The sequence below is a fragment of the Plenodomus lingam genome, assembly GCF_022343315.1.
Source record: "Plenodomus lingam strain CAN1 chromosome Unknown contig_13, whole genome shotgun sequence".
Classification (NCBI taxonomy): Eukaryota; Fungi; Ascomycota; class Dothideomycetes; order Pleosporales; family Leptosphaeriaceae; genus Plenodomus; species Plenodomus lingam.
In genome coordinates, this window is record NW_027093931.1 from 1,390,234 (window position 1) to 1,416,564 (window position 26,331).

General features: G+C 41.2%; 4 protein-coding genes across 4 annotated transcripts; 2 read left to right on the forward strand and 2 right to left on the reverse strand.

Annotated features, from left to right (window-relative positions):
- Window positions 1–554: 554 nt before the first annotated feature.
- Window positions 555–1,788, reverse strand: IAQ61_002080 (uncharacterized protein; the record flags this gene model as incomplete). Its single annotated transcript, XM_003833903.2, has 3 exons — window positions 555–1,346; window positions 1,395–1,594; window positions 1,647–1,788. The coding sequence occupies 3 exons, from the start codon at window positions 1,786–1,788 to the stop codon at window positions 555–557; spliced, it is 1,134 nt and encodes a 377-aa protein (XP_003833951.2).
- A 948-nt stretch (window positions 1,789–2,736) lies between these two features.
- On the forward strand, window positions 2,737–5,663 carry IAQ61_002081 (uncharacterized protein; the record flags this gene model as incomplete). Its single annotated transcript, XM_003833904.2, has 2 exons — window positions 2,737–4,895; window positions 4,951–5,663. Exons 1-2 carry the CDS (start codon window positions 2,942–2,944, stop codon window positions 5,661–5,663), a joined length of 2,667 nt encoding a protein of 888 aa, XP_003833952.1. The 5' UTR covers window positions 2,737–2,941.
- A 427-nt stretch (window positions 5,664–6,090) lies between these two features.
- IAQ61_002082 (uncharacterized protein) lies at window positions 6,091–7,571 on the forward strand (the record flags this gene model as incomplete). The annotated part of the gene is made up of 4 exons (XM_003833905.2): window positions 6,091–6,140; window positions 6,196–6,327; window positions 6,386–6,551; window positions 6,639–7,571. 4 exons carry the CDS (start codon window positions 6,091–6,093, stop codon window positions 7,569–7,571), a joined length of 1,281 nt encoding a protein of 426 aa, XP_003833953.2.
- Window positions 7,572–9,098: 1,527 nt separating this feature from the next.
- Window positions 9,099–9,338, reverse strand: IAQ61_002083 (uncharacterized protein; the record flags this gene model as incomplete). The annotated part of the gene is made up of 1 exon (XM_066095396.1): window positions 9,099–9,338. One exon carries the CDS (start codon window positions 9,336–9,338, stop codon window positions 9,099–9,101), a length of 240 nt encoding a protein of 79 aa, XP_065954880.1.
- Between the last annotated feature and the right edge of the window lie 16,993 nt (window positions 9,339–26,331).

Here is a 26,331-nt window from a genome sequence, read left to right on the forward strand (position 1 = left end):
CTCCCACCCAGATTGGCTTAGCGTGGACTGGGTAGCTATTCTAGAGTAGAGTAGTACAACGATGTCCACACTTCAAAAGGGTCCCGCGTCTTGCCTCTTCTGGCTCAATGGATCGGCACGTGGAGCCGCCGCTACTGGTCTTCTCCACCCGAGTTGGCCCAGGTTGTTGGCCATGCTACTCTTAGAGTCCCACTCGAGCCAACCGGAGATTCACCCCAGCCAACCAACAACCACCCTCGCCTCAGCCTCAGCTGTCGCCATCCAAGCAACAGTAGTAGAGTACAGGTACTACTACTCTACTGTTGCCTACTTGTGTCCAATCTGCTGCTCTGATGCATTCCAAGTATCCAGCCATCATTCCAAAAATACCCCGTCCCCCTCGTACTGATACACATTCGCCCGTCAGCTCACTCTGCCCCTAATTCTGCCACTCTGGCCGAGGAGACCGAAACCAAAGAACTACCGGTAGCGAACATGCAATTCTCTTTGGACATTCCATGTCTTTCGAGTCGCCTCATTCCTCACAGTCGGTATCCGTTCGATATCATCGTTCCTCACAGTTCCTCGTCATCTGTCGACTCATCATCCTCACTCTCCGCAGGTGCTGCTGGCTTCCTCGTGACAGCACCACTTCCCGTCCCAGCCCGTCCAAATGGCAAAGACCGCGGCGGTGGTACACCTTTGCTCTCTGCTACCTTTCCCTCATCCTTCCTGTTTGACACTACTGAACTTGCCCGTACACCTGTAGGCGACTTATCTCCTGTCCCCATTCGTGCTGAGTTTCCTTTTCCTTCTTCTTCTTCTTCTTCTTCTTCTTCAGTATCCGTCACAGAGCTATTGCGTTCTGGAGTCCTGACTGCAGGCGCTTCCTCCCCTTCTTGCTCCCCTGTTTTGGCTTTGTCAATTTCCATCTGGTCACTGTCAGACTCGCGCATTTGATCAACCTCTGTGGCTTGCAAGGGAGCTTTGCGCTTGGAGCTTCTGGATGCGACTGGCTTGCGTGACTTGGTAGCTGCTCTTGATGCCTTGACCGTAGACGCTGTCTCAAGGTCGACTTGGGCCTCGGCTAGGAGGCGCCCTTGATCTCGAATCTTCCTCTTCTTCTCGTTGAGCAATCGCATAAACTGCTGCAGCATGGCCGTCTCGGCCTCAGTTTTGTTTCTGATAAAGTCTTGCAGCTGTGCATCCAGTTTGGCCATGGTGCTCTTTTCACTGTTGACTCGCGTCGTCAAGTCTGCAACCTGTCTCAGCGTTTCCGCATGTGCAACAGCCGACGTCTGCGCCCATTCAAACGGGTTGATTTCATATTCTTCGTCGAGGGGGAGTGTAATCTCTCCGAGCGTGACCTCTTGGTTGTTAGCTTTTGCTCAAGCACACATCCACCCAATACCGACCTTGATGTCTCCAATGTCCTGCCGAATAGAGAGTTCTAGGCTGCCGCTGTTCAGAACATAGACCAGTCGGACGCCGGCCAATATCTGTATTTGCTCTTCCCTGGGTGGTGTTTGGAGTAGAAAGTACGACAACAGCGTGAGCCACTCATCATCGCTACCCTTGAACTTTTGTTTCAACTTGCCGAGATTGCGCTGCTGAACTGAACCCTCATCAACATACGTGTTCTTCACAGCAGAAAAGTGGGCCCATACTCGTCGTCACATAGGGACTTTCTCCCTCGCAGCCCACCAGCCGAACGTCAAGAGGGTGTTTGCCTTCTTGCCGGACCTCGACGACGACCGTCTGGCCCTGGCCACTCGCAGGCTCGACCGGGACAATGCAACGAACAGCCATGCGTTCTCCTGTGCGGGCGGGTGGGGAACGATCTGATGTCGGTCCCACGGTTAGGGCTGTGTTTCAGGCTGGGGGTGATGCGATGCAGCCTTGGCAGGGACCAGGATCCGCCTGTGTCACTTACTCCAGGGCTCCTTTACAACCTTGAACTTGAGTCTTTGGGTTGCTGGTTGGCGTGGCAGGTGTATCGAAAGGGCAAATAAGAATTTCTAATGCAATCTGGCCGACTGCAACGTGAAGACGAGTTAGCTTTATACCTAGGGTCGGAAGACAGAAGGGCAATAGTGGCGTGCAGCATGTGAGCAAGGCAGGGCAGGCAGCACTCGTTTGATGAAGGTGGGTTGGGCCTAGAGGTACCGGTACGGTATGTGGAGGATGCTTCATACTCCATGTAGGGAGGTAACTCGCAGGATCACTTGCATTGTCGGGCACCCGCAATCGCTTGACACCATGTACATGCAAGCCAAGCTGGAGGTTTGCAACATGTAGGCCTCCAAGAGTAACCTGGGTGACACACACACACACACACACACACACAAACACAGACACGCGGTCGCAAAGGAGGCCCCCCGTGAACTCCTTGACACAGTTTCTAAAAAGTCATTGTTCAACCTGGATAGGTAGTCATAGATAGCCTGGCCTCGGCCCTATGTCGAAGAGAATTGATTTCGGGCCCTGAGCTGGGGTCGCTTCTTCGGCCAGCTCCAAAACAGCAAGCTTGTTTACGCGTCGGGGCATCTCACCGCTGGTGCGCCGGACACGACCCACATGGACAAGTATAGTCTAGGATAGGGTAGGTCGGTATTTGAAGTGTGTAGGGTAGGGACGGTACATAGATAGGTAGAGGTAGGTAGGTGTAGGCAGACAGGTTACAACAGTACCATAGTAGTTAGACGCGCCCAACCACCTCGACACTCGCGAAATCTCCCTGCAAGCACACACCACACACCTCACACTACACACAGACACACACACACAGACAGACACAGACACAGACACACACACACACATGCACATACATGCACACGCACACGTAGGCCCTGGACATACCTAGACACCACCGCGTGATCTACCATCCGTACACGGCACACAACATACTTGCACACTGCACATTGTGCAGCCAGGCCACAACACCACCCCCCCTGGCGCGAGCATGGCTGCCCACAACCGCAGCTTTGCGGCGCGCATCGCCTCCATGGGCTCCATGACGTCCAACAACACGCGTATGGAGTCTTGGGACGACGGCGACTTCGACGACCAGTCCGACGACTTCCTCTTCAAGAACACGGCACAGTCGCAATCGTCGCGCATGAGCTTGAGCGCGCGCTCCGAGGCCGAGTCCAACGACGACTGGCAGATCCTCATCACCCCAAACGACGAGTCCTCAACCACCCAGGCCATCACCTCGGCCGCAAAGCAGGCGGGCATCCCCATCCCCACGAGCGTGCCCTCATCCGCCCTCCTCGGCGGCTCCATCAAGCGCCTGGGCAAGAAGAAGTCGAGCAAGAAGATCGATGTCGACGAGGACTGGGGCAACGACCTCGAGCTGCCCAGCAATGTAGCGGGCGGCCTGAAGCTCAAGACGCCCGTCGAGCGTCCGCCCGCCGACGACAATGATGAAGACTTTGACTGGGGCGAGGGCAGTCTGGGCATTCGCTTTGCTGGCACGCGTCGCGAGGCTCGCGGTGCACGCAGCTCGTCCGTGTCCGCCATGAGCCCCAGCCTGGGCAGCTGCATGACCCTGGAGAGCGAGGAGGACGATCTTAACGGCATTGTGATCCCCTTTGAGCCCCTCGACTTCAATGCGCGTCTCGAGAAGCTGAAGAAGTCACAGCTGTTGCAGCAGCAGCAGCAACTACCCACACTGGAGGACTCGCCTCTCCTCCAGCCACTTCAGCTGCAGCTCCAGACTCAGTACGCCCCTCCTCCGACCTCTGCCCCGACTTCAATCCCAGTCGACGCTTGGCCCACCTCGCCGGTCGAGACGGTACCACCACAGACCTTTGACCGTCCTTCGGCAGCATCACCCAAATCCAAACCCAAGCCCAAGCCGGCCGCGGAGGAGGATGATTTCATGGACGGTCTCGATTTGGGTGAGGGCGAGGTGTTCGACGATCGAAAGCTCACCCTCAACCGCAACGTCGTCGTCAAGAAGCCCAGCACGAAGCTCAATGCCCCTTCTGCTGCCCGCCCGGCCAGCACACTTACCTTCACCGATAGGCCAACGACCTCAAGAATACCCAGGCCTCAGTCTGTAACCACACGTACCAGGCTCACACCCGTCTATGAAAGTGGTGCCCCGACACAGGCTGCCAGTAGACCCATGCCCACAACCACTAGCGCACAATTACTGCGATCGAAGCGATCAGCCCCTGCCCTTCGCAACAACAACCTCACCCAAGGAGCTCCACGCATGCCCTTCCTGCCTGGTGGAGGCAATGCGACGAATCAGTCGCATCATGTCATAGCCCGTAGCTCCCAAGGTCATCTTCGCCGCGACTCTGATCCTCGTCGACCCCAGTCCCCCTCGATGCGCTCGTACTCTCGTCTCTCTGGCCATCAAGGCGAGACGCCCAGCCGCGCAGGCATGAGACGTGATCTGGCCCCTTCTGCTCTTGCCCGTCATCCTCCGCCCAAGAAGTTGACCCAGCCCCAGCGCAAGCGCAACTTTGGAGATGGTCATGAGCTCGACGCCTTCGACGATCTTCCCACGTCTGCCTCCAAGGAGAAGGCATTCGAGAAGGTGCCTCGCAATGTGGCTAGCAACAAGAGCCTGCGACAGCAGAACAGCAACTCGCGTCTGCCCATGCCAGATCGCATGACGACGCCACAGCCATATACACCAATGTCCCCACCCCGACCTGACCACACCCCACGATTCGCTCGCGACACGGCAGCTAGTAGGAATGCACGTGAACAGCGACTGAGCGAGCAGCGAGCAGCAGGCACCAGGTCGAGGGTGGATGGTGGGGCTACTGCGAGACCCATTAGTTGGCAAGCTCATGTTGCTGCTCGCAGCCCACATAGTAGTCCGACTGCGCATCGCAAAAAAGGATCCGGCCAGAAGCCACAACTGATCCGGCAGATGACACAGCCTTTCACGCATAGTAAGCACATGTTTTGTCTTTTGTTCTTCTTCTCCTCTGGCTGACATTTACATAGCTGAGAAAGGCATGGTCTATAACCCGACGACACAACGTTGGGAAGGTAACGATGAGGCTCTTATTTCTTTCTCACACCCCAATACTTCTACCACCACTCTTGCCTTGACGACCGCCAGCACTCCCACTTTTGCTCCCCCAGGCTATCCCGTGAATCGGTCCCACGACCGCTCACAGTCCATTTCGCACATTGCGCTGTCTTCCATTCATGCAGCACAAAAGAGCTTTTCTGCGAGAGTTGCCAAGATGGCGCCACCACCGCCTCCCGCTCCCGCGCCTTCACCTCCTCGGCCTGCCCTTATCTCTCAAATCTCTGTACCACGCGGCGTGCAGTATGAAGGCCGCATGGTGTTTGATCCTGTCAAGATGACTTGGCTGAAAGCACCCCGACCGACCAACGATCCACGCTCGCCGTCAGAAGTGGATGAGGATGAAGACCCTTTTGCGGGCCTGGACGACCTCAAAGACAATGAAAGTGTCGCCGGGGGTCACGCTGCAGGGGGCACCGGTACCCCCAATCCAGAGGAAGTGGGCGAGGAGTTCGACGTTGGTCCAGGTTTCATTCGCAGACAGCGGGAAGAAGAGAACACCTGGAGACGACGGGTCGATGGTTGGGTGGGCTTTGAGCGCGACACGGGCGAGCGAAAGGGTGGCTGGCGATGGACGATTCGCCACTTTGCGGCGGGCGCTTTGATTGGCACTCCAGGCTACTAAGGCAAGCCTGTGTACATGCAACTGTATACTCTACTCACGATGACATGATTACGAAACCAACTCAGCCTGCGGGCGCATGACGAACGAGGCCTATGTGCCCAAAAAGTAATGGTTGGGGATACCCAGAGTGTTATGAAGGGCGCTTTGTTGATGAGGCTGCCTCACTCTTACGAACGCATTTTACGAACTTAATGATGGGCTTTGCCTACCCGACGAGGGGCTTGCTTTTGCTTTTTGCTTGCTCCATTTGGCATGACCTTGTTTACGAACTGCTACATCAATGATACACATTACGGCGTTTTGGGTACATGACGATAGTTTTTGTTGCCATGTACCCTTGCACATGACTGTGTTGTCACGAGTGTCCACCTCTGTGACTCTCTTTTTACTTGTTTACTTATTCCTGCTGACGGTGGGATGAGTTGTCATGAGTTGTCATGGGGAGCGTGGCCACGCTGTGCTTGCTGACGTCAACTGGTTGGTACTTGCACGCTCGCTTTGTGACTTGGCTGTTACTCATGAGACACGCTAGTTGGCGGGGTTGGTGTCATGTGCCAGCACCTCCACCTCCAACCTCACAACGAGTCTGGCCCCCCGAGTACAAATACGCAGCTCAGCCCGCCATGTCTCGATCAAACGACCCGGGACATTACTTCCAAACCACGTATGGGCCCCCCAACCCTCTTGGCAATAGACTTCGCTCTTTGCTAAAGCCATGACAGTTCGGCCCTCGAAGAGACAGCCCGCAAGGCTGCAAAGTCCAACAATACCCACGGGAGCCCCATCAAGCTGCAGTCCAAGATACTCGCCATCTGCGCCGACCCCCAAGATGCGAACCAAGTCTATGTTGCAGAAGCGGCAGGCAATGTGAAGCGAATCAACATTGAAGTCGGTCAGACATGTTTTCCTGGGCCATGGACTTGAAGTCTGTGGCACACTTGCCTGATGCAGTCGTCGCTAACCTACTTGCTTTAGACACGTAAAGTCACAGCAACATTCACTGGGCCCGTTGCACCTCTCACCTCGATTGCCGTCTCGCCGACGTCGGGAATACTTTTCGCGGGTTGTTGGGACAAGTTAGTGTGGTCGTGGTCCATCTCGTCACTGCAAGCTGCCGTACGATATCAAGGGCACGGTGACTTTGTCAAGGCAGTCGCCACTTTCACCCTCCAAGACAGAAACTATCTGGCCTCTGCCTCACAGGATACGACCATCATAGTGTGGGATGTCGCCACTGGAAACAAGCTACACACGTTGAAGGGCCACACACGAGGCATATTGGCTCTTGCAGTCGATCCGGCCGACTACGACTCCAGCAAGGATCTCATTACACTATTCAGCGCTGGAAGCGACCGAGAAATACGGCGGTGGGCAATTGGACCGACGTCAGTTTCCGAGCTTCAACCCTCGCCACTGATTGCACATGAGACTAGCATCGACGCGATTTGTTTCGACTCTGACGGTGACCTCTGGACGGCTTCTGCGGATAAAACTGCAAAATGTCTGTCTAGAGGCCGTGGATGGGAAGAGGATTCTACATTCGACCACCCTGACTTTGCACGCGACGTTGCTATTGATGAAGAGGGAGGGTGGGTAATTACCGCCTGCAGGGATGAGAACGTTCGCATATGGGACAAGACTAGCGGCAAGCTACACCATACCTTCACAGGTCATTATGAAGAAGTCACCGGGCTACTTCTGATGTCCAAACAGCGGGTGGTAAGCGTCAGCATTGACGGCACAATCAGGCAATGGAGCTTGAGGACCTCGGATTTGGCCCAAGCTATCCAGGAAGCAGAAGAGAAACGCCTGGGCAAGGCGAAAGAACAGGAACCCGAGGCCAAAGAGGGTATGATGACGGCGGAAGAAGAGGCCGAGCTTGCTGAACTTCTGGAGGAGAGCGAGTAGATACTTGACAGGCAGACACGCGTTCAGAGTCGTGTTTCCAGAGATGGCGACACTGTTGGACTGCGCCTTCTGGCTGCCTCACCTAGGCAATCCATGTGAGATCACGGGGTAGGCGTACCATACCTTACTCTACACTCCGGTCGCGATCCTCGAGGAACGAACACCGCTGGCTCCTGGACTGATCCCCAAGGTTGTATGGCTACAGTAACTTGCGTACTCGATCGAGCAGCGCGAAATCACTGGCATCCTGCACTTCTGGTCTACTTGTCCTCGTTTTGTTCGTCCCCCTCAGAGAGAAGCACGACTTGATTTAGCGGCTGTGTCCTACCGGACGTGGTAGAGTACCATGGTTGGCTTCCCGACTCTCTGAACAGAGTGAAAACTCGGTATCTCCCCGTCCCTTATGTGATTTGAACCGTGGTGCTATTTACTAGCCTATAGCGTGTGCCTTTTTGTAAGACTGCTCCGCGATATTGCAATTGGCCCACGCCATAGCAGAACGCCATCCGGACTCTTGTTTGCTGTTACTCGGTTGGCAGCACAATACGCTTCACCGCGCCTTTTGTTTAGTCAGCCCCATCTAATCCTCCCCATCCTCCGCGTCTTCCACTTTAATCGCCTTTGTCGCCGCTATCTGCTTTTCAAGCACTTTCTACTCTTCTGTTTCCTCCACTCCCATCGCTCACGAACGCGCGGCGAGACAGACTGTCGTCATATGACGACTCAGATCGACCCTACGACGGATGCGCTACTTCATGTCAGGGAGCACGCCGCGTCGTGCAACCCCGCCTCCAGTGTCAGCCTTTTCAGGTTGTCGCGTGTGGAAGAGACCAGCAGACATGGAGTTTCGTACTCTGACAGACCGAATGGTCCCTGGTTCTATGGCGTGAAGTGAGCAAGTCCGTCGTTGCGGTCACCTAGCTGCGTTCCCAGTCCAAGCCTGAATACAGGTCCAGCGCTTCAGCGACAGGGCTCACGTCCCCACTGCCCAGTATACCTTTTTAGGCGAAAAGTAGAAGATGCCAGCAGATATTGAGTTTCACCTCTGCCTTTAGGTACGTGGCTCTGACAGACCGAATGGTCCTTGGCGAGTTTGCGTCGAAGTGAACTGGTCGAAACGACTTGGCCGATGAGGCAGCTGGTGCGAGTTTTCAGTTGTCTGCTGCAGCAAGTATCGAGCCGTTTTGTGTATTGTCGATTGGATAGTACCGAGTCTCCCAGGAGAATACCAGGTACGTCTATCTGGCTTACACTTGCAGATCGCTCGCGCCCATCGGGTTTGCTTGCCTTTTACTTTCCACATACACTCGCCTCCTTATGTCGCTCGTCCCTCCTTGATCGTCGATATATCGCGCATGACGAACCTGTCTGCAAGGGAGCTGCGGTTCGAAGCTCACCCCGCCACCAGTACTGCCTTTTTCAGGGCGGCGCGTGTGGAAGAAGCCTGCGAAATGGAGGTTCTTTTTCGAAAGAACCATCAGACAGACCGAATGGTCCATGGCAACATTGCAACAGGCATTCGAATGCTTATCGTTCCGTTGGCTCTTCCTGTCCCCCGTCCTTCGTCCTCTTGGCCATGATGCCGCGATTAGTCCCCTTCACGCCCGTGACACCAAACTCAGATGAGCTCGTCACAAGTGGACTTTTCTGTTTAGGAGGATCCAGTGTGGAAGATTCCAGAGTTATTGACCTCATGTCTACCTTTGAGTCACCTGGCTGTGACGGACCGTCCACAGTCTGTGGCAGGGATTGGAGGGTTGGGATCATTGCCAACTTTCATTTCATCTTGGCTGTTTTTTATGGTGTGCTCATCGAGAACGCAACGATCAGGATGAGTTGGGTGCTGGTGCAGTGGACTTCATGCTATTGAGTGGGGTTGGGTTGCAAAGCGGGGCCTGGTTGCTAGAAGCTTGTCTGGAGAAGAAGGAATCGCGGTATGGACAGTACCGGGCTACGATTCGCAAGAGATGGACGGGCGGTAGAAGTCGGACTCTTGCGCCTCCTCGTGGTGCCGCCTGGATTTGTCAATCCATTTCTTCCTCGAATCAGTCGTGATGGGGAGAAGTGGTGAGACGAAACTAAATGCAAGAGACGCCACCAAGTTCATAGCGGTAGCATGATATGATGACTTCACTTTGGCTTGAGCCGTTCTTTGTCGCATTTGTGAAGAAGCTCGAAACTATGGTCAAATATAAAAGTAGTCTAGGCCGGACTATTCTCGCCACCTTGGGTTATTATTAGAAGGCTATGCTAAATTAGGATAATTCTATAGTATCGAAGATCAAGAATTTTGTATGAGGTTATAATAAAGTATTAGTTAGAATCACTAGTAGTTAATAGAGTAGTAAGGATTCGCATATAGTCTATCTTATTAGAGAGCTATAATCTCCCTATGCATAGTTAGTTACCCTACCCCCTAGTACCTAAACTACGTTTTGCATTTGACCACAGGAGGCTTCTCTCTTACTCCTAACTATACCTATCACTTCCTGTCCTCTTGCCTTATTTACCTATTAAGCCCCTAAAGACTCTACTCCACATATTTCATAGGGAAGTGCTAATTGTCCTCGCCACAATAGACTAATCGTCCTCGCCCATACTACTAAATTAGGGATAGTGCTAGGTACCTTAGCTACATAGGAAGTTATTAGTAAACTAAAGTAGTATTAAATATATTAATCTTTTAAAATATATTAGATATAATGTATCTAGTAAGGAAATATACTAGTAGGGTAAGTAAAGACTAGTAGTAAAGAAATAATATATATATATATATATATATTAACTAAAGAATATTAATATTTAGTAAGAATAAAACTTTATTAAAATGTATAATAATATAGCTAGGTAGGGCATGCAAAGGGTATCCTATATAACTTAAAGGCATATAGGAGTGCGCGTCTATATAGAAAAGGATAAGATTTCTATACCTATAGGTCTTGTATAAAAGGACAAGAAGAACATAGCTATTATAGCATAGGCGAGCTACTCTCTATATATATCTACAAGAGGTAGACTAATATAAGAGTTAACTTAGTATATTACTATAGGCAAAGGATTCTACTCTATTATTATACTACCCCCTTCTATAGAGAAGGATAGTCCCTATCCTCTTATAATCCTATTTAGATGAAAATTTAAATTAGTACTTTTTATAAATAAATCTACCTTTACCTTTACTATTACCTTTACTCTTTATTTATAAGGTATAGACCTTAATTGTAACAATAAGGAAGAATTGCTTGCCTATTATTCTATGCCAGGTTAGCCTTAACAAAGGCCTAACTTACTAATATATATAGAGAGCAGCAGGCCTATATTAGAATAGGTATATTCTTCTTATCCTTTTATACAAGACCTATAGGTGTAGGAATCTTATCCTTTTCTATATAAACGCGCACTCCTATATACCTTTAAGTTCTATAGGATACCTTTTAGATACCCTACCTACCTAAGTTATTATATTATAAGAAGAATATTATCCTAGCTAGTAATAGTATTTAAGAATATCGCATTTATTATTATTTTAAGCTACTAATTTAGTTCTAGTAGTTATCTAACCCTATAACTCTATAGTTAGAATAGCTATTAGAACTTCTAATAACTAAAGCCTATAGGCTTAGACTTCTAGACCTATAGGTAGTGCTAGATTACCTTTAGAAAAATTGCGTTAGATTGCGTTAAGGTAGAGACCTAGAGACTACTAAAAGCCTAGAGGAATTAGAGGCAAAGCTAATATCCTTCTATAACTAAAGCCCCTAAAAAGAAAAAGAAAAGATATATTATTCTTAATAACTACAAAATATTAGATAAAAGTAAAAGAAGGGTATCTAGTTTAGCTACTTTTAAAAACCTATTTACTAATAGAAAGAAATTAGATAAGGAAGACTTAATTAACAACGCCCTCCTAGAAGGACCTGCTTCCTACCTGTCTCTTAAGGTACCTTGTGCTCCTAGGAAATCTTAAAGTAATACCTCCCTTAAAGATAAATATATATTAACCCTATTTAAAAACAAAGAGGTTAGAGGAATAAGTAAAGTAACTTACTAAATAGCTATATAATACCTTACTCTATAAGGAGATATAAGGTACTACCTAACCTAGCTAGTCTTTAGCTTTTATATTAAATCCTATAGTATATACTATAAAAGCTAAGAGATAATCTAAAAAGATACTAAATATCTCTATACTTAGTAATAGTGCTAATCCTACTTTTAGATAATAGTAAGCGTCTATTTAGGATTAGCTAGAAATTAATACTAATTACTACCCCTCTTCTAGAGCTTAAATAGCGTTAGTCTAGAGACACTACTTAGGACTAGCAAGAGAATACTTAGAGCTATATTACCTATCTAACTTCCTAAGTCTTTAGTTCTAAAAAGCTAAGGAAATAATTACCCTCCTTTAAACCTACTTTATTATAGGAAATAAGATAGCTAAGAGTTAGACTATATTTAACCGCCTATATATAACTATTATAGAGACGTTCCCTATATTTAAATTATAGTTCTAGAGTCTTGCTATTAGAGGAGAAGTACCCTAATTAGAGTAGTATTACTACCTCTAGATAAAGATTACACCTTCCCTAAGGATACTAAACCTTGCTTTCTAACAGAATTAGCATAATAATTTTAAGATAATAGTAGATTATCTTACTAATTTTAATATAGAACACTACCTATACCCTACCTTGTTTACTCCTACTTAGACTACTCTATTATCTAGAAAAGGACTAACCCCCTTCTAATACTCTAGAAACTACTCCTATTTAAACGCTAATTAGAAACTATATAATAGACCTTTAATAGCTAAACCTTATATGCCCTACTTGTAATAATAAGGCACTACCCCTTAAGATAATTAACCCCTATCTACTACTCTAGCTACTCCTAGCACTGCTATAATAGGAACCCCTAGAACCTGCTATAATTATAGGAAGCCTAGGCACCTCTCTAGTAACTACCCTAAACCCCCTAGGATTTAGGCTATAGATATAAAGCAGGTTATTAAGAATTCTAAGGAAGAAGAAACTACTAAATTAACTAATTTAGATAGCTATTAGACAGGAAATAATAACGCCTAGGAGGATCCTCCTTCTTAGGCCTAACTTAATATAACCTATTAACCCTTTCCTTAAATAAATTATTTGTTAGTTCCTATTTGCTTACATATATAACCCTGTGCCTTAATAGATCTAGTGTTCGCCTAAAAGCTTTAGTAGATACTAGGGCCTAAGGTTACTTATTTCTTAATTTAAAAATTGCTTATAATATTTCTTCTATATTTAGGGTACCTATCTAAAAGTTACTATACAAGCTTACTATTAAAGGGTTATAAGATTAGATTACCTCTCTAGTTACCTACTATATTTAGCTTTATATAATAGTTAGTAGCTACAAGGTATATAACTACCCCTTTATAATAGTAGACTTAGGTTCTTAGGATTATATTATTAGATAACACTAGCTAAAACACTTCTAAATCCTAGTTAATACAGATTAATCCTAATTAATATAGCTAGAGAAATATCCCCTAACCTATAACCCCACACCTCTAATTCTAGTATAACTCTACTAGCAAGTCCTATCTACTCTAGTTACCTATAATATCTTATAAAGAGACGCCCTTTAGGATTAAGAGGAGAATTTAAACTAAAACAGTCCTAGTTTAATTAACAGGATACGTAGTATACTTAAAATTCTAGCTACTTATAGGGCTACTACTAAACCTATTACACTACCTACCCTAGTCTAATTAATAACTATTACCCTACCTGCAAATTTTTAAATTACTACTATTTATGCTAATGCTTTCTATTTTAATATAAAAAAATCTTTAAATAAATTCTTTACTACTAGCCTATATAAGATTAAGCGTAGGATCTAAACCCTATCTAAATAGGACACTCTTAACTATAGCCTATTAGATTAGAAGCTCTTATCTAACTATAACTCCTATTAGGATATCTTTAATAAAGCTAAGGCTAATAAACTTCTAATCTACTAGCCTTATAACTATAAGATAGTCTTAGAGGAACCCCTTTTAAACTACTAGAGTCCCCTCTACTATTAAAATCCTAAGGAACTCTAGGCTACTAAGGAATATATACAAGAGCACCTACAGAAAGGTTTTATTAAGACTAGTTAGAGCCTATTTGCCTCTCCTATCCTATATATTAAGAAGCTAAATAGAGGCCTTAGGATCTGTATAGATTACTATAAGCTTAACAGCTTAACGCAAAAGGACGCGTATCTAATACCCTATATAGATAATCTTTTATCCTAGCTAGCTAAAGTAAAAATCTTTATAAAATTAGATATTTATGCTACCTTTAATAAGATCTAAATAGACCCTAACTTAGAGGAGTACACTACTTTCTATACTAGGTATAGTGCCTATAAATGCAAAGTCCTACTATTTAGGCTATATAATAGACCTATAACCTATTAGCGCTATATAAATAATATACTAATAGATTATTTAGACAACTTCTATATTACCTATCTAGATAATATGCTTATCTACTCTAAAGACCTTGCTACTTATAAGGACCATGTTTAAAAAGTCCTTAAGCGTCTTTATTCTACTAGATTACAGGCTAATATTAAGAAAAGTAAATTCTATATAACCTGTACCTATTACCTTAGATATAACCTTACTAATAGAGGCTTAGAGGTGGATCCTAACAAAGTTAAGGTACTCTAAAACTAGTCCGCTCCTAAGACAATAACTAGAGTAAAGTCCTTCCTAGAATTTACTAGATTCTACTAGCAATTTGTGGAAAATTTCTCTAAGATAGCTAAGCCCTTAACTACTCTCTAGAGCCCTACTACCCTATTTGTATAGACTTTAGAATGCTAACAAGCCTTTAACTAGCTTAGGAATGCCCTATTAGTAATTCTAAGCCTAGCTTACTTCTATCCTAAGTATCCTCTAAAACTAGAGATAGACGCCTCTAATAGAGTTATTACAGCTATCCTCTTATAGGAGTATTCTAATAGGAAATAGTACCCTATATCCTTCTTTAGTTAGACCCTTACTAGTTCTAAACTTAACTAGGAAATCTATAACAAAGAATTATTTATAATAATCTACGCCTTTAAGAAATAGCGTGCTAACCTAATAAGTACTTAGCACCTTATTAGAGTATACACAGACTATAGAGCACTAGAGTACTTTATATCTACTAAAGTCCTTAATGCTAGGCAAGCTAGATAGCTAGAGGTTATAAGTCCCTTTAACTTCTAAATTAAGTATACTCCTAGATCTTACAACGCCTAAGCTAATATCCTAAGCAGAAGGGAATAGGATATAATTAACCTTAAGACTACTTAAAGGGATAATTATTTACAAGTAATAATTGCCCTAGATAGGTTACACCCCTAAATTAACTCTAACTTAGCGCAAGACTACCTAGCTAAGTATTCCTTACTAATCCTTGCTTTAATTATAGTAGTTTAGAACCCTATAACTCTTAGATCCCTAGAACTTATTAAAACTCTTCTCTAAGAAAATAGGTCCTTATTCCTAATAGAAAAATTAGAGTTACCTAAGCACTATTAGATAGAAAATAAACTCCTTCTCTACTAGGATTAACTCTACGTGCCTGCTAGATTAGTCCTATATACTAGACTAATTCGTAAGGCTTATAATTAAGTGTCTACTACCTACCTATTAGCTACTAAAACCTATTAGATTCTAGCCTAATATTACTACTAGAAAGGTATAGAGACTACCTATAAACGCTACGTTTAGAACTGTATCCTATGTAGGAGAGGGCACCTAAGATAGCACTAACTCCCTAGCATGCTCTACCCCCTTCCTATCCCTAGTCTGTTATGGACTGGCCTCAAGGGAGAATGCAATGAGCGTTGATAATAGTATTCAGTATCTTAAAGGAGAGGTAAGCCCTCCACGCCTTTTTATAGGTGTCTAGTGTGTTCGCTTAGTAGTAGTGTTAGACTCGGTCCGTCTTGTGTTAGACCCAGGCTTGGGCATAAGCCCAAGCCCTTCACATAGTCTACTAATGCAACACCTGTGCATTAATTTTAAGGATTTTCCCTAGGATTAACGTGGTTATAATTAGATTATAGTTATTATTAATTGCCTATTAAAGCAAGCTATTACTATCCCTTGATATAAAACTATAGACGCCTAAGGTATAGCTACCTTATTTATTTAGTAGGTGTAACAATAAGGCAGAATTGCCTGCCCATTGTTCCATGCCGAGTCAGGCCTGATAAAGGCCCGACTCACTTATGTATATAGAGAACAGCTCGCCCATGGTTAGGATAGGCATGTTCTTCTTGTCCTTTCAAACAAGACCTATAGGTGTAGGAATCTCATCCTTTTCCGTACAGACGCGCACTCCCATATGCCTTTGAGTCGTATAGGATACCTTTCGGATGCCCTACCTACCTAAGTTGTTACAGTAGGTGTACTAATTTAGATATACTCTAGATACTATTATTTCTAATTAAGGCCCTTAGTTTGTATCTAGTTTCTAGTCTAAGTTCTATTAGATTATAGGTACTAAAGTTAAGCTCTCTACTACCTACTATAAACAAACTAATAGACAAACTAAGATTATAAACAAGTATATTAATTAGAGACTAAGGCCTTTTGTATCCTATTACTAAGATAACTAGAGGAACCTACTACCTATAATAGACTATGCCTAAAGTACTCTTCTATATTTATCTATTAGCATAGCTCTATATTAGCTCCTCTTTAGTTCCTTACTAAAGTAAAGTTAGTATTAGAAACTAGAAAAGACCCTATCCACTATACTAGAGAAACTAAACTATAAGGACGCCTTATCCCTTACTACTTAGATACATAATACCTAGAAGATTGCTAAAGAAAATATAGAAAGAGCTTAAGACTAAATACGCTCTACTACTAATCGCTATTACTATCTAGTTAACTAGAAGGTTAGTAACTATATTTATCTATCTACTACTAATCTTGCTATTTTATAACCTAGCTAAAAACTATCTAAATAATAGGAAGGTCCCTTTAAGGTATAAGAATAAGTAGGAAACGCGTATCGCCTCTAATTGCTACCTAGTTCTAAGATCTATAACGTTTTCTCTCCTAATATACTATACAAAGATCCCTAAGACTTATTACCTAGATAAGAGGCTCTAAAACCCCCTAGTACCCCTATACAAGGTGTAGAGGAATAGGAGGTAGAAGAAATCCTAGCTAGCAAATTATATTAATCTAAGCTAAAATATAAGGTTAAGTAGGTTAGACACAATCCTAATCCTATTTAGTATCCTGCCTCTAACTTTATAGGTGCTCCCTATAAATTATAGGTATTTTACCAACAGTATCTAAATTAGCTAGGTCCCCCACGCAGCTTACTAAAATAGATTTAAGCCTAGGAAAAGGGCAAGGAGGATCTAATATTACTTCACAACAATCATGCCTAATATTAGAACTAATTTATATCCTATTTAGCTATATATTATCTATTAACTACTATCTATTACTATTATTCTTGTTGCTATTTATTATAATATCCTATTTAGAACTGTCCTAGAACTGTTAAGGTACCTAGGACACTACCCCTAGGAAACCTCTTTATTCTATATCTATCTCTCTATTAGAACCTAGTTTAGACTCTGTATTAGCTAAGATAGCACCTAGACCACCCTTCTTAGCTAGCTTCTAGATAACTAGTGCAACTAGTGCAACAGGTGCAGGAGCAGGTATAGGAGTAGGTATAGGAGCTAGAACTAATTTAAACGCCTTCTTATTAAGCGCCTTTATCTTAGCCTATACTAAGAAGGTTGCCTCCTAATTTAGTGCTATTTCCTCTTTAAGTTTATTAATAGCCCTTATTAAGCCTCTAACTACTAAGACTATCTTATAAATACTGTTCTAAAGCTAACGTAAATTAGAGGTAGTAGTATAATATATAGCTATAAGGATCTTAGCAGCTTTTATACCCTTAGTCTAAGTATTAGTAATAGTAACACACTTAGTAAGGTTTTAGGTAGCTTCTTAAATAGTAGCCTTAAACTATTTAACATCCTTCTAATAAGTAACTATAGTATCCTTATCCTTATCCCCTTTAGCAGGGTTTGCTACTAGGCTATAGTACTTATCTAGAGCACCCCTAAGGGTAGAGTACTCTAGGCTAATAAAAGAAGGAGTCTGCTAGAATTAGTAAAGGAACCCTATTAGACTTAGATACCCACTAGATTGCAATACTTATTCTAGGAGATATAGTACTAGCACTTCTTAGAATTCTTTAACTTAAAATTAAAATTATTAAACTTGCCCCTAGCTAGAGCCCTAACTGCCCTTATATAGAGAGCGCGATAAGCAATAGGGAGGACTCCTAGTAGTACTAGTACTAGCATAGCTAAAGGTTCTAATTTAGATTAGCAACTACTTAATTATATAGATTAAATACTTACTAGATTTTAAATAGATTAGGTTAAATAATTAAAAAATTAGGGATATAGGAATAAGAAAGTTAGTAGGTAGAGGGCTAGTTATAGGCAGGCTAAGGATAGGGGTCTGTGCCCTAGGAATAAGAAGTAAAGGTAAAGGCAGAGGTAAAGGTAGATTTATTTTGCAAGAGCATTTCTTTAATAAGTGATCTAAACCTAATCCTAAGGATAGGGACTATCCTTTCTCTACAGGAGGGGGTAGTGTAATAATAAGGCAGAATTGCCTGCCTATTATTCTATGCCAAGTTAGGCCTAAGTTAGGCCTAACTTACTAATGTATATAGAGAACAGCTCGCCTATAGTTAGGATAGGCATGTTCTTCTTGTCCTTTCGTACAAGACCTATAGGTGTAGGAATCTTATCCTTTTCTATACTAACGCGCACTCCTATATGCCCTTAAGTCATATAGGATACCTTTTAGATGCCCTACCTACCTAAGTTGTTACAGTCCGTGCCCTAGGAATAAGAAGTAAAGGTAAAGGCAGAGGTGAAGGTGGATTTATTTTGCAAGAGCTTTTCTTTAATAAGGGATCTAAACCTAATCCTAAGGATAGGGACTATCCTTTCTCTATAGGAGGGGGTAGTGTAATAATAAGGTAGAATTACCTGCCTATTATTCTATGCTAAGTTAGGCCTAATAAAGGCCTGACTTACTAATATATATAGAGAATAGCTCACCTATAGTTAGGATAGGTATGCTCTTCTTGTCCTTTCGTACAAGACCTATAGGTGTAGGAATCTTATCCTTTTCTGTACAGACGCGCACTGCTATATGCCTTTAAGTTATATAGGATACCTTTTAGATGCCCTACCTACCTAAGTTGTTACAATATCCTAAACTAAACGCTATAATCTACGCTGTGATTATAGTAGCAATAGGGAGTAAATCTCCCAAAAACCCTAAAAGAAATACGCACTAGGACGCTCTACAAAAAGAGCTAAAATAATAAAAGGATCTCTATAACCACTAAATAGGACAGCAATTTAGAGACGCAGTATAGAAAGAAATTAATACTCTGCTAAAAGCTAGTACCTAGGAGGAGATTAATAGGCTAAATATAGGAGAGCATCTACTCCTACTTAAATAGGTGTTTATGTGAAGGGCTTAGGCTTATGCCTAAGCCTAGGTCTAACACAAGACAGACCAAGTCTAACACCACTACTAAGCGAACACACTAGACACCTATAAAAAGGCGTAGAGGGCTTACCTCTCCTTTAAGATACCAAATACTATTATTAACGCTTATTATATTCTCCCTTAAGGCTAGTCTATAATATTTTAGTATCTTCTTCTAAACATACTATAATAGTAATAAGAGATAGACGCGCTAGATATTTAGAATAACTAGGTGCAACCTAATATAGTAGAAAGGCTAATATAATAGGTTTATAGATTAATAGAATAATAGGCTTAAGACTCTGCTATAATAGCTATACTACGTTAATAGAATAAGGAAATACGTAATTAGATTCTATCCTAACCCTCCTCTAAGCCCGCTAGGTTTAATAACATGCTGCCTCTGCCCTCTCCTGCCTTACGCTATAAACCTTTCCTAGTTAGCTTGCTATATAATAGCACTAAGGCAAACTTCTCCTTCTAGTAAATAATTATAGAGTTTAAACTACGTGCAGACAAGGTCTTTATTAGGGATAAGGAGGTAAGGTTTATATATATTTAGTCCTAGTTATCGCCTATAGTCTAGTACGCTATAGTACTATACTTTAAGGATAGTGCACGCAAATATTAGGATATAAGCAGGTTTCTTAACTACCTAGTATTCTATTATAGTAACTATTATAGGCAGGAGCGCGCCTAAGTTATATTAGAACACTTATATTAGGGCTAAAATTAGCCTTTTATAAAGTTCTTTATAAATTTTGTATAGCTCCTTATATAGTTAGGAGGTTTATACTAGGATAATAAATAGAAGCTTTTATAACTTTAGCAATCTTTTAATAGTTGCATGCGCTTAGTTTCCCTTAATAGGGGAGTCTCTAGGATAAACTATAACGTAGCTATAGAGGAATACAAGATAATTATAGTAGATATTAAAATAGCCTCTCTAGAACTAGACTTTCTTTAGGCTAGTAAGTCTAAGGAACCCTAGTAGAAGTCTAACTTAGATTAGGACAGCGACACAAATATAGTAGAAGTGGCAGCCTTATTAAGTGCACCTACTAAACTACTAATATTATATCCTAACTAGATCCTACAGGACCTATTTAATACACGGAAACTAGCAAAGGTCTGCACCTAGTATAGATAGGGTAGTTATTTTGTGCGTGCATGCCCTAATACCCTATTACTGCAACTAGTAGGTGTTAAGATAGTTATAGCATTAGCAAGCGGCCCTAATTTAGGAAACTAGCTGCCCCTAACTTTAGGCTAAGTTAGGGGTATAAGGAGGACACTGTAATAGAGGAATTATTAATAGTAGAGGCTATTAAGTATCCCCTAGATATTAAGGCTAGACTAAATAATCCTCCTTTCTTTATTCCCCTCCTCCTAGGTAGAGTAGAGAACGTGCAAGTAACAGTTAATTTAGGGTACTAGTGTTTTAGTGCAGTTAAGGAAAAGTTAGCAAGATAGATTAGTAGGAACTTTATTAATATTCCCCCGCGACCCTTATAACATACCTAGGGAATTGCTAAGGGTATAAGAATTTTATAGTTAGTAGTATTAGACTATAATTTAGATAGTTAGTAGTCTTAGCTTTTAGCTTATATAGTACCTAGTCTCTCCTATTAACTAATACTAGGCAGACTATAGCTATGTAGAGAGGGCGTTATTATAGACATTCTATAAGGCAAATTAATAATTAGGAAGGTAGGAAATATAGTAGTATAAGAGAGCGGGAGACGCCTATATCCTACCTATATCTCTACTATCTTAGGTTTAGTTATAGCAGGGTTACTAAATTAAGGATCCTAATAGGAAGATATATAGGTATAAATTTTTGCAATAAATATACTAGATATTTTACAGGTAATATATAACTTACGCCTAATAAAATATCTAGGAAGTGTTAATAAGGGAGGTCCTAATAATATACACACTATCTATATTACTAGTAATATAGTTCCCTATAAACCTAAGTATAAAACTAGAAAGATAAAGTTGCTACTAGAACTATAAGAGTTTAAGGACCTGTTTAATAAAGAGTTAGCAAGTAGTTTACTACCTTATTAAGGTAGTATAGATTACTATATTTAGTTAATAACTCTCCTAGATAGAACCTAGCCTAACCCCCTATAGGGTCCCCTGTACCCTATATCACGTAACTAATTACTAGAACTAAGAACACAACTTACTAGATTAATAGATAAGGGCTAGATCTAAGCAAGCTCTTCTATAGCTAAAGCTCTAGTATTGCTAGTAAAGAAGCTATTAGGTAGTTAGCGCCTTTATATAGATTACTAGATGCTTAATAGTATAATAATATTAGACTAATACCTACTACTACTTATTAAGGAAACTTTACGCACACTATGTAGTATAAGTTAGTTTATAAAAGTAGATATTTACACTACCTTTTATAAAGTTAGAATAGTAGAAGGTTATAAGTCCTTAATAGCTTTCTACACCTAGTTTAGGTTATATAAATAGTTAGTATATCTATTTAGTCTTAGTAGTGTGCTATCTACTTTCTAATAATATATTAATACTATGCTTATAGAATTACTTAGATTATATATAATAGCCTACCTTAATAATATCCTAATTTATTTAGGAGGAGACTAGTTTAACTATATAGAAAAAGTAAAGCATATACTTATGCTATTAAAAGAAGCAGGACTACACCTAGACTTAGAGAAATGTGCTTTTAGTATTAAGAAGGTACGCTACCTAGGCTATATTATTAAGGCGGGCAAATTACTTAGACCTAACCCTAAAAAGCTTAGGGCAGTATAGGAATAGGAATCCCCTAGGAATATAAGAGAGGTAAGGAGTTTTCTAGGTTTTGCTAACTTCTACTATAATTTTATCGCGAAGTTTTCTAAAATAGCAGCACCTTTAAACTAACTAACTAGGAGGAACACCCTATTCTAATAGGGAGAGGAAGAATAAAGTGTATTTAATACACTAAAAAAGGTGTTTATATTAGGACTAGTATTAATATAATAGGACCTAGCTAAAGAAATATTATTAGAAGCGGACTATTTAGGATATACTCTTAGGGGTTGCTTGTCGCAAAAAGTTAGGGGCGTCTAGCGCCTAGTTGCTTACTACTCTATAGCACTAACGCTAGAGAGATAAAACTATACTATATATAATAAGGAATTACTTACTATTATTAAGTATCTTAAAAGTTAGTTAGTAGAGTTATAGAGCGTTTATAAGCTATTTATAATATTTATAGACTATAAAAACTTAGAGTACTTTACTAGCCTTTAAAGCTTAAGTAAGCAATAGTGCTGCTAGGTAGAGGAACTTTTAAAATATTAGTACATCCTACAGTATAGGCCTAGCTATCTTGCAGGATAACCTAATACCTTAAGTAGATAACTATAAGATTTAAACTCCTCTAAAGTAACACTATAGTTAGTAATACGCCCTAAATTAATTTAGGTTGTAGTGTTAGAAGTAGAGGAGGCATCTAAGTTACTAAAGGGCGCTAGCCTCTTTACTAACCTGCACATGCAGACACTATAGGACAAAGTAGTACTAGAAGATAAGATATACTAAGTACGTCTTAATATAGTTTAGAAAGGCGCTAGGTCTTTCCTAGTTTTAGCTAATATAAAGTAATAAATTAGGGACTGTATAATTAGCGCACACAGCACTTTACTCTAGAGGGGTGTTATTTAGTTACTAATATAGGAACCCCTTATAACTACTATTATATAGCAAGTATATAAATTAGGTTTAGTAGGATATCTAGGGAAGAATATAATATTTTAAATACTACGCTATAACTATTATTAGGATAGAATATTAGGAGACGTTGTGCAGTATATTTAAAACTGCTATTATTATAGTGCTTATATCTCCTAGAAGCGCTAATAGGGTCTATTGCAACCTATACTAGTCGCGTTATAATACTAGTCCTAAATATCTATAGATTTTATAGTTAACCTACCTGCAAAAGATAATAGCAAACCTTAGTTCCTATTAGTTATTACTAATAGATTATCTAAATATGTTTAGCTTAAAGCAATAGTCTCTATAGTAGCTAATTATTGTGCAAGGATCTTCTAGGATAACTAGTAGTAGTTCTAGGGCTTCCTATCCTCTATTATTACTAACTAAGGCTTAGACTAGTTAGGATCCTTCTAGACAACGTTATACTAGATAACGAAGATAAACTAGTTACTGTCTACTACATACCACCCCTAGATAGATAGCGGGATAGAGTAGGCAAACTAAGAGGTGCAGGCAGTGCTGCGTATAATAGTATACTTTAAGCAGACTAACTAGCCTAACTACCTGCTAGCCTACTAACTTACACTTAATAATAGGGACTCTAGTATAACTAGTATTAGCCTAAATCTACTTTTAAATAGGTATACTGTAGATATACTATAAAAGTTAATGTTACTACTAGTAAAGCCTAAGAATCCTTGTAGGGAGGCTGTAGCGTTCTTGTCGCACCTATAGAGGGGTGTAGAGCTAGCGCAAGCTACTATTATATTCTAATAGCAATAATAATAGGCAGTAATAAACTAGTCTTAACGCCTAGCTAAAAAGTTCCTAAAAGGTAATATAGTTTAGTTTGCAATACGTAATATAAAGATAAACTAACTAAGTAAAAAGTTTAACTAGCTATAGGTTAAGTATAAAGTAATAGAAGTCCTTACTCTACTTATAGTAGTGTTAGACTTACTAGGGAACTTGTATAAGACTGTGCATGTGGATCTACTAGAGAGAGCTACTAATAACCTGCTACTAAGCTAGAAGCTTTAGGACTTATAACTAGGCCTAATAGTTACTCTAGAAAATAAAGACGCAATACTAGATAAATAGGAAGTAGAAGAGATCCTTTATACAAAGAATATAAGAGGAAAAGGGAAGCGTTAAGTCCTAGTAAAATAGAAGGGGTATGTTAATCTAATATAGCACCTGCTAGAGGTAGTATAGGATACTAAGGCTCTAAATAGGTTTAAGGAAAAGTATAGGGATATTACGCATAATAATAGCCTAATACGTATAAAAGCTAGGAAGCAAGGGTAGAAGAAAACTAGAATAATAACTTAGACCTTTATTATAATTAAGAAGTAGAAAGGTATTAGAGATATCTTTTATTTATCCTTATAACACTCTAAGTAAGTGCCCTGCTACTAAAGTTTTATAAGGTAGCTAATAATTAGGTAGTAGTATTTATACTATTACTATCTATAACTAACCCCCCTCTAGCCCCCCCTAAACTATTATTTATATTATCCTAACGCCTCTATATCTCTTAGTAATAGTAGTGACACTTGCGCGCAGCGCGGGTAGGGGAGGACTTAGTTAACAAGTACAAGCAATAGTAGTAGTAGTAGTAGGAGGAGGGTAGTACTTTAATAGTTTGCTAACGCGTAGTACCCTAGGCCTAAAGAAAGTAAATATTAGAATATACAAAAGGGAATAAAGGGAAATTAATACTAATAATAAGAGTCTTAATACTGCAGGTAGTGCGCTTAGTAGCGCTCTTAAGCCTATTAATACAAAGGTTAGTTTAGGCCTAGGTCTTGTTTATATACTAGTTAATACGCTAGAAGGTAACACTAGTAGTAGTAGCAAGCTATATAACGTTGTTATTACTATAACTACTATATAAAGGCGTAATAGTAGACTAAAGTAGAAATACTAGAGCACTAGTAGTAGATAGAATAACAGCACTAAGCTAATACTAATTATAGGCGCGTGAGTAGGTAGTAGGGGCAAGTAGGGTAATAGTATTATTAGTCTAAGCCCTTAATATAAGATCCTTAAAATAGTAGTAGAGCTAGTAGAACTATAGTATAAACTAGTAATAGGTGCCTTTAGTAGGTTTCCCTATAAAGGTACTAAGGGTCCCCTTCTTTATAATATAGAGGCAATCCTCCTAGTAACTATAATAAAACTAAAGCTAGTTACAAAGGGCTTAGTAAACGTTAGGATTATTAGTAAGGATAGCTTCTAATTAAGTACAGGTCTTATGGCTATAATAGCAGGACTTGTATAAGCGCCCTAGATATAGTTAGAACTTACTATAAAGAAAATAAAATTAAGGGGAACTTACTACTACCTTCCTAATAGTTACACTTGCTAAAGAGATAAAGCTAGTTAATATACTAATTATAAGGAAGTAGCTTTATAAAACTACTATTATATTCCTCATTATCTAAGTTACTAGAAATAATAAAGCTACTAAGTAACTATATTTAGGGAGGTGTGTGCTATACAAAAAGTTAGTGTAGGAAATATAGGGAGAATAATAAAAGTACGCACCTTATCTTAGTAGGCCTAGCGCAGGGTCTAACCGCCTTGTAGTAGATCCCTACTACTAGCACTAGCAGCGGCAGATAGGGATATAATAAGGGCTAGATAGGCAGGATTTAATAGAGAAAGAGTAGAGAGAAGGGCTAATTAGGGGGGAAAATCTATTATATAACAAAGTAAGTTTAGGAAATTTATAGTAGGGTAGGATAGCTATATTAGAACTTTTATAGTAGGGTGCTAAAATAAGCGCATAGACGCTACGCACGCGTACTACTTAATATATAGGCCTGTTACAAATTAGGAAGGAATACAAAGATATAACAATAAAATTAAAAAATATAGTAATAAAGCCTAATACAGATTATAGAGGATAAAGATATAACCCTAGACCCCTAGAAAGACGATTTCACAATAGTTTATAGGGGAAGGTTAGGGGTATGTAAAGGGCTTAGGCTTATGCCTAAGCCTGGGTCTAACATAAGACAGACCAAGTCTAACACTACTACTAAGCGAACACACTAGACACCTATAAAAAGGCGTGGAGGGCTTACCTCTCCTTTAAGATACTAAATACTATTATCAACGCTTATTGCATTCTCCCTTAAGGCTAGTCCATAACAGTTTATATATAAGCTTAATTAGGATAGTTACCTAATTAAGTGTAACGTAAGGATAGTAGTAAGAGGAGATCTATAGCTTACTAACTTAATTCATTTAACCTACGCAGCTACCCTAGTAGCTTAAACCTTTAGGACTATAATAGCTATTAGAGCTAAGTTTAACCTTAAGATATATTAATATAATATTGTTAGAGATTTCCTTAACGCCTTAAGGGATTAACACCCTATAGTTATCTATAAGCTACCTAAAGGATATTAAATACCTAGG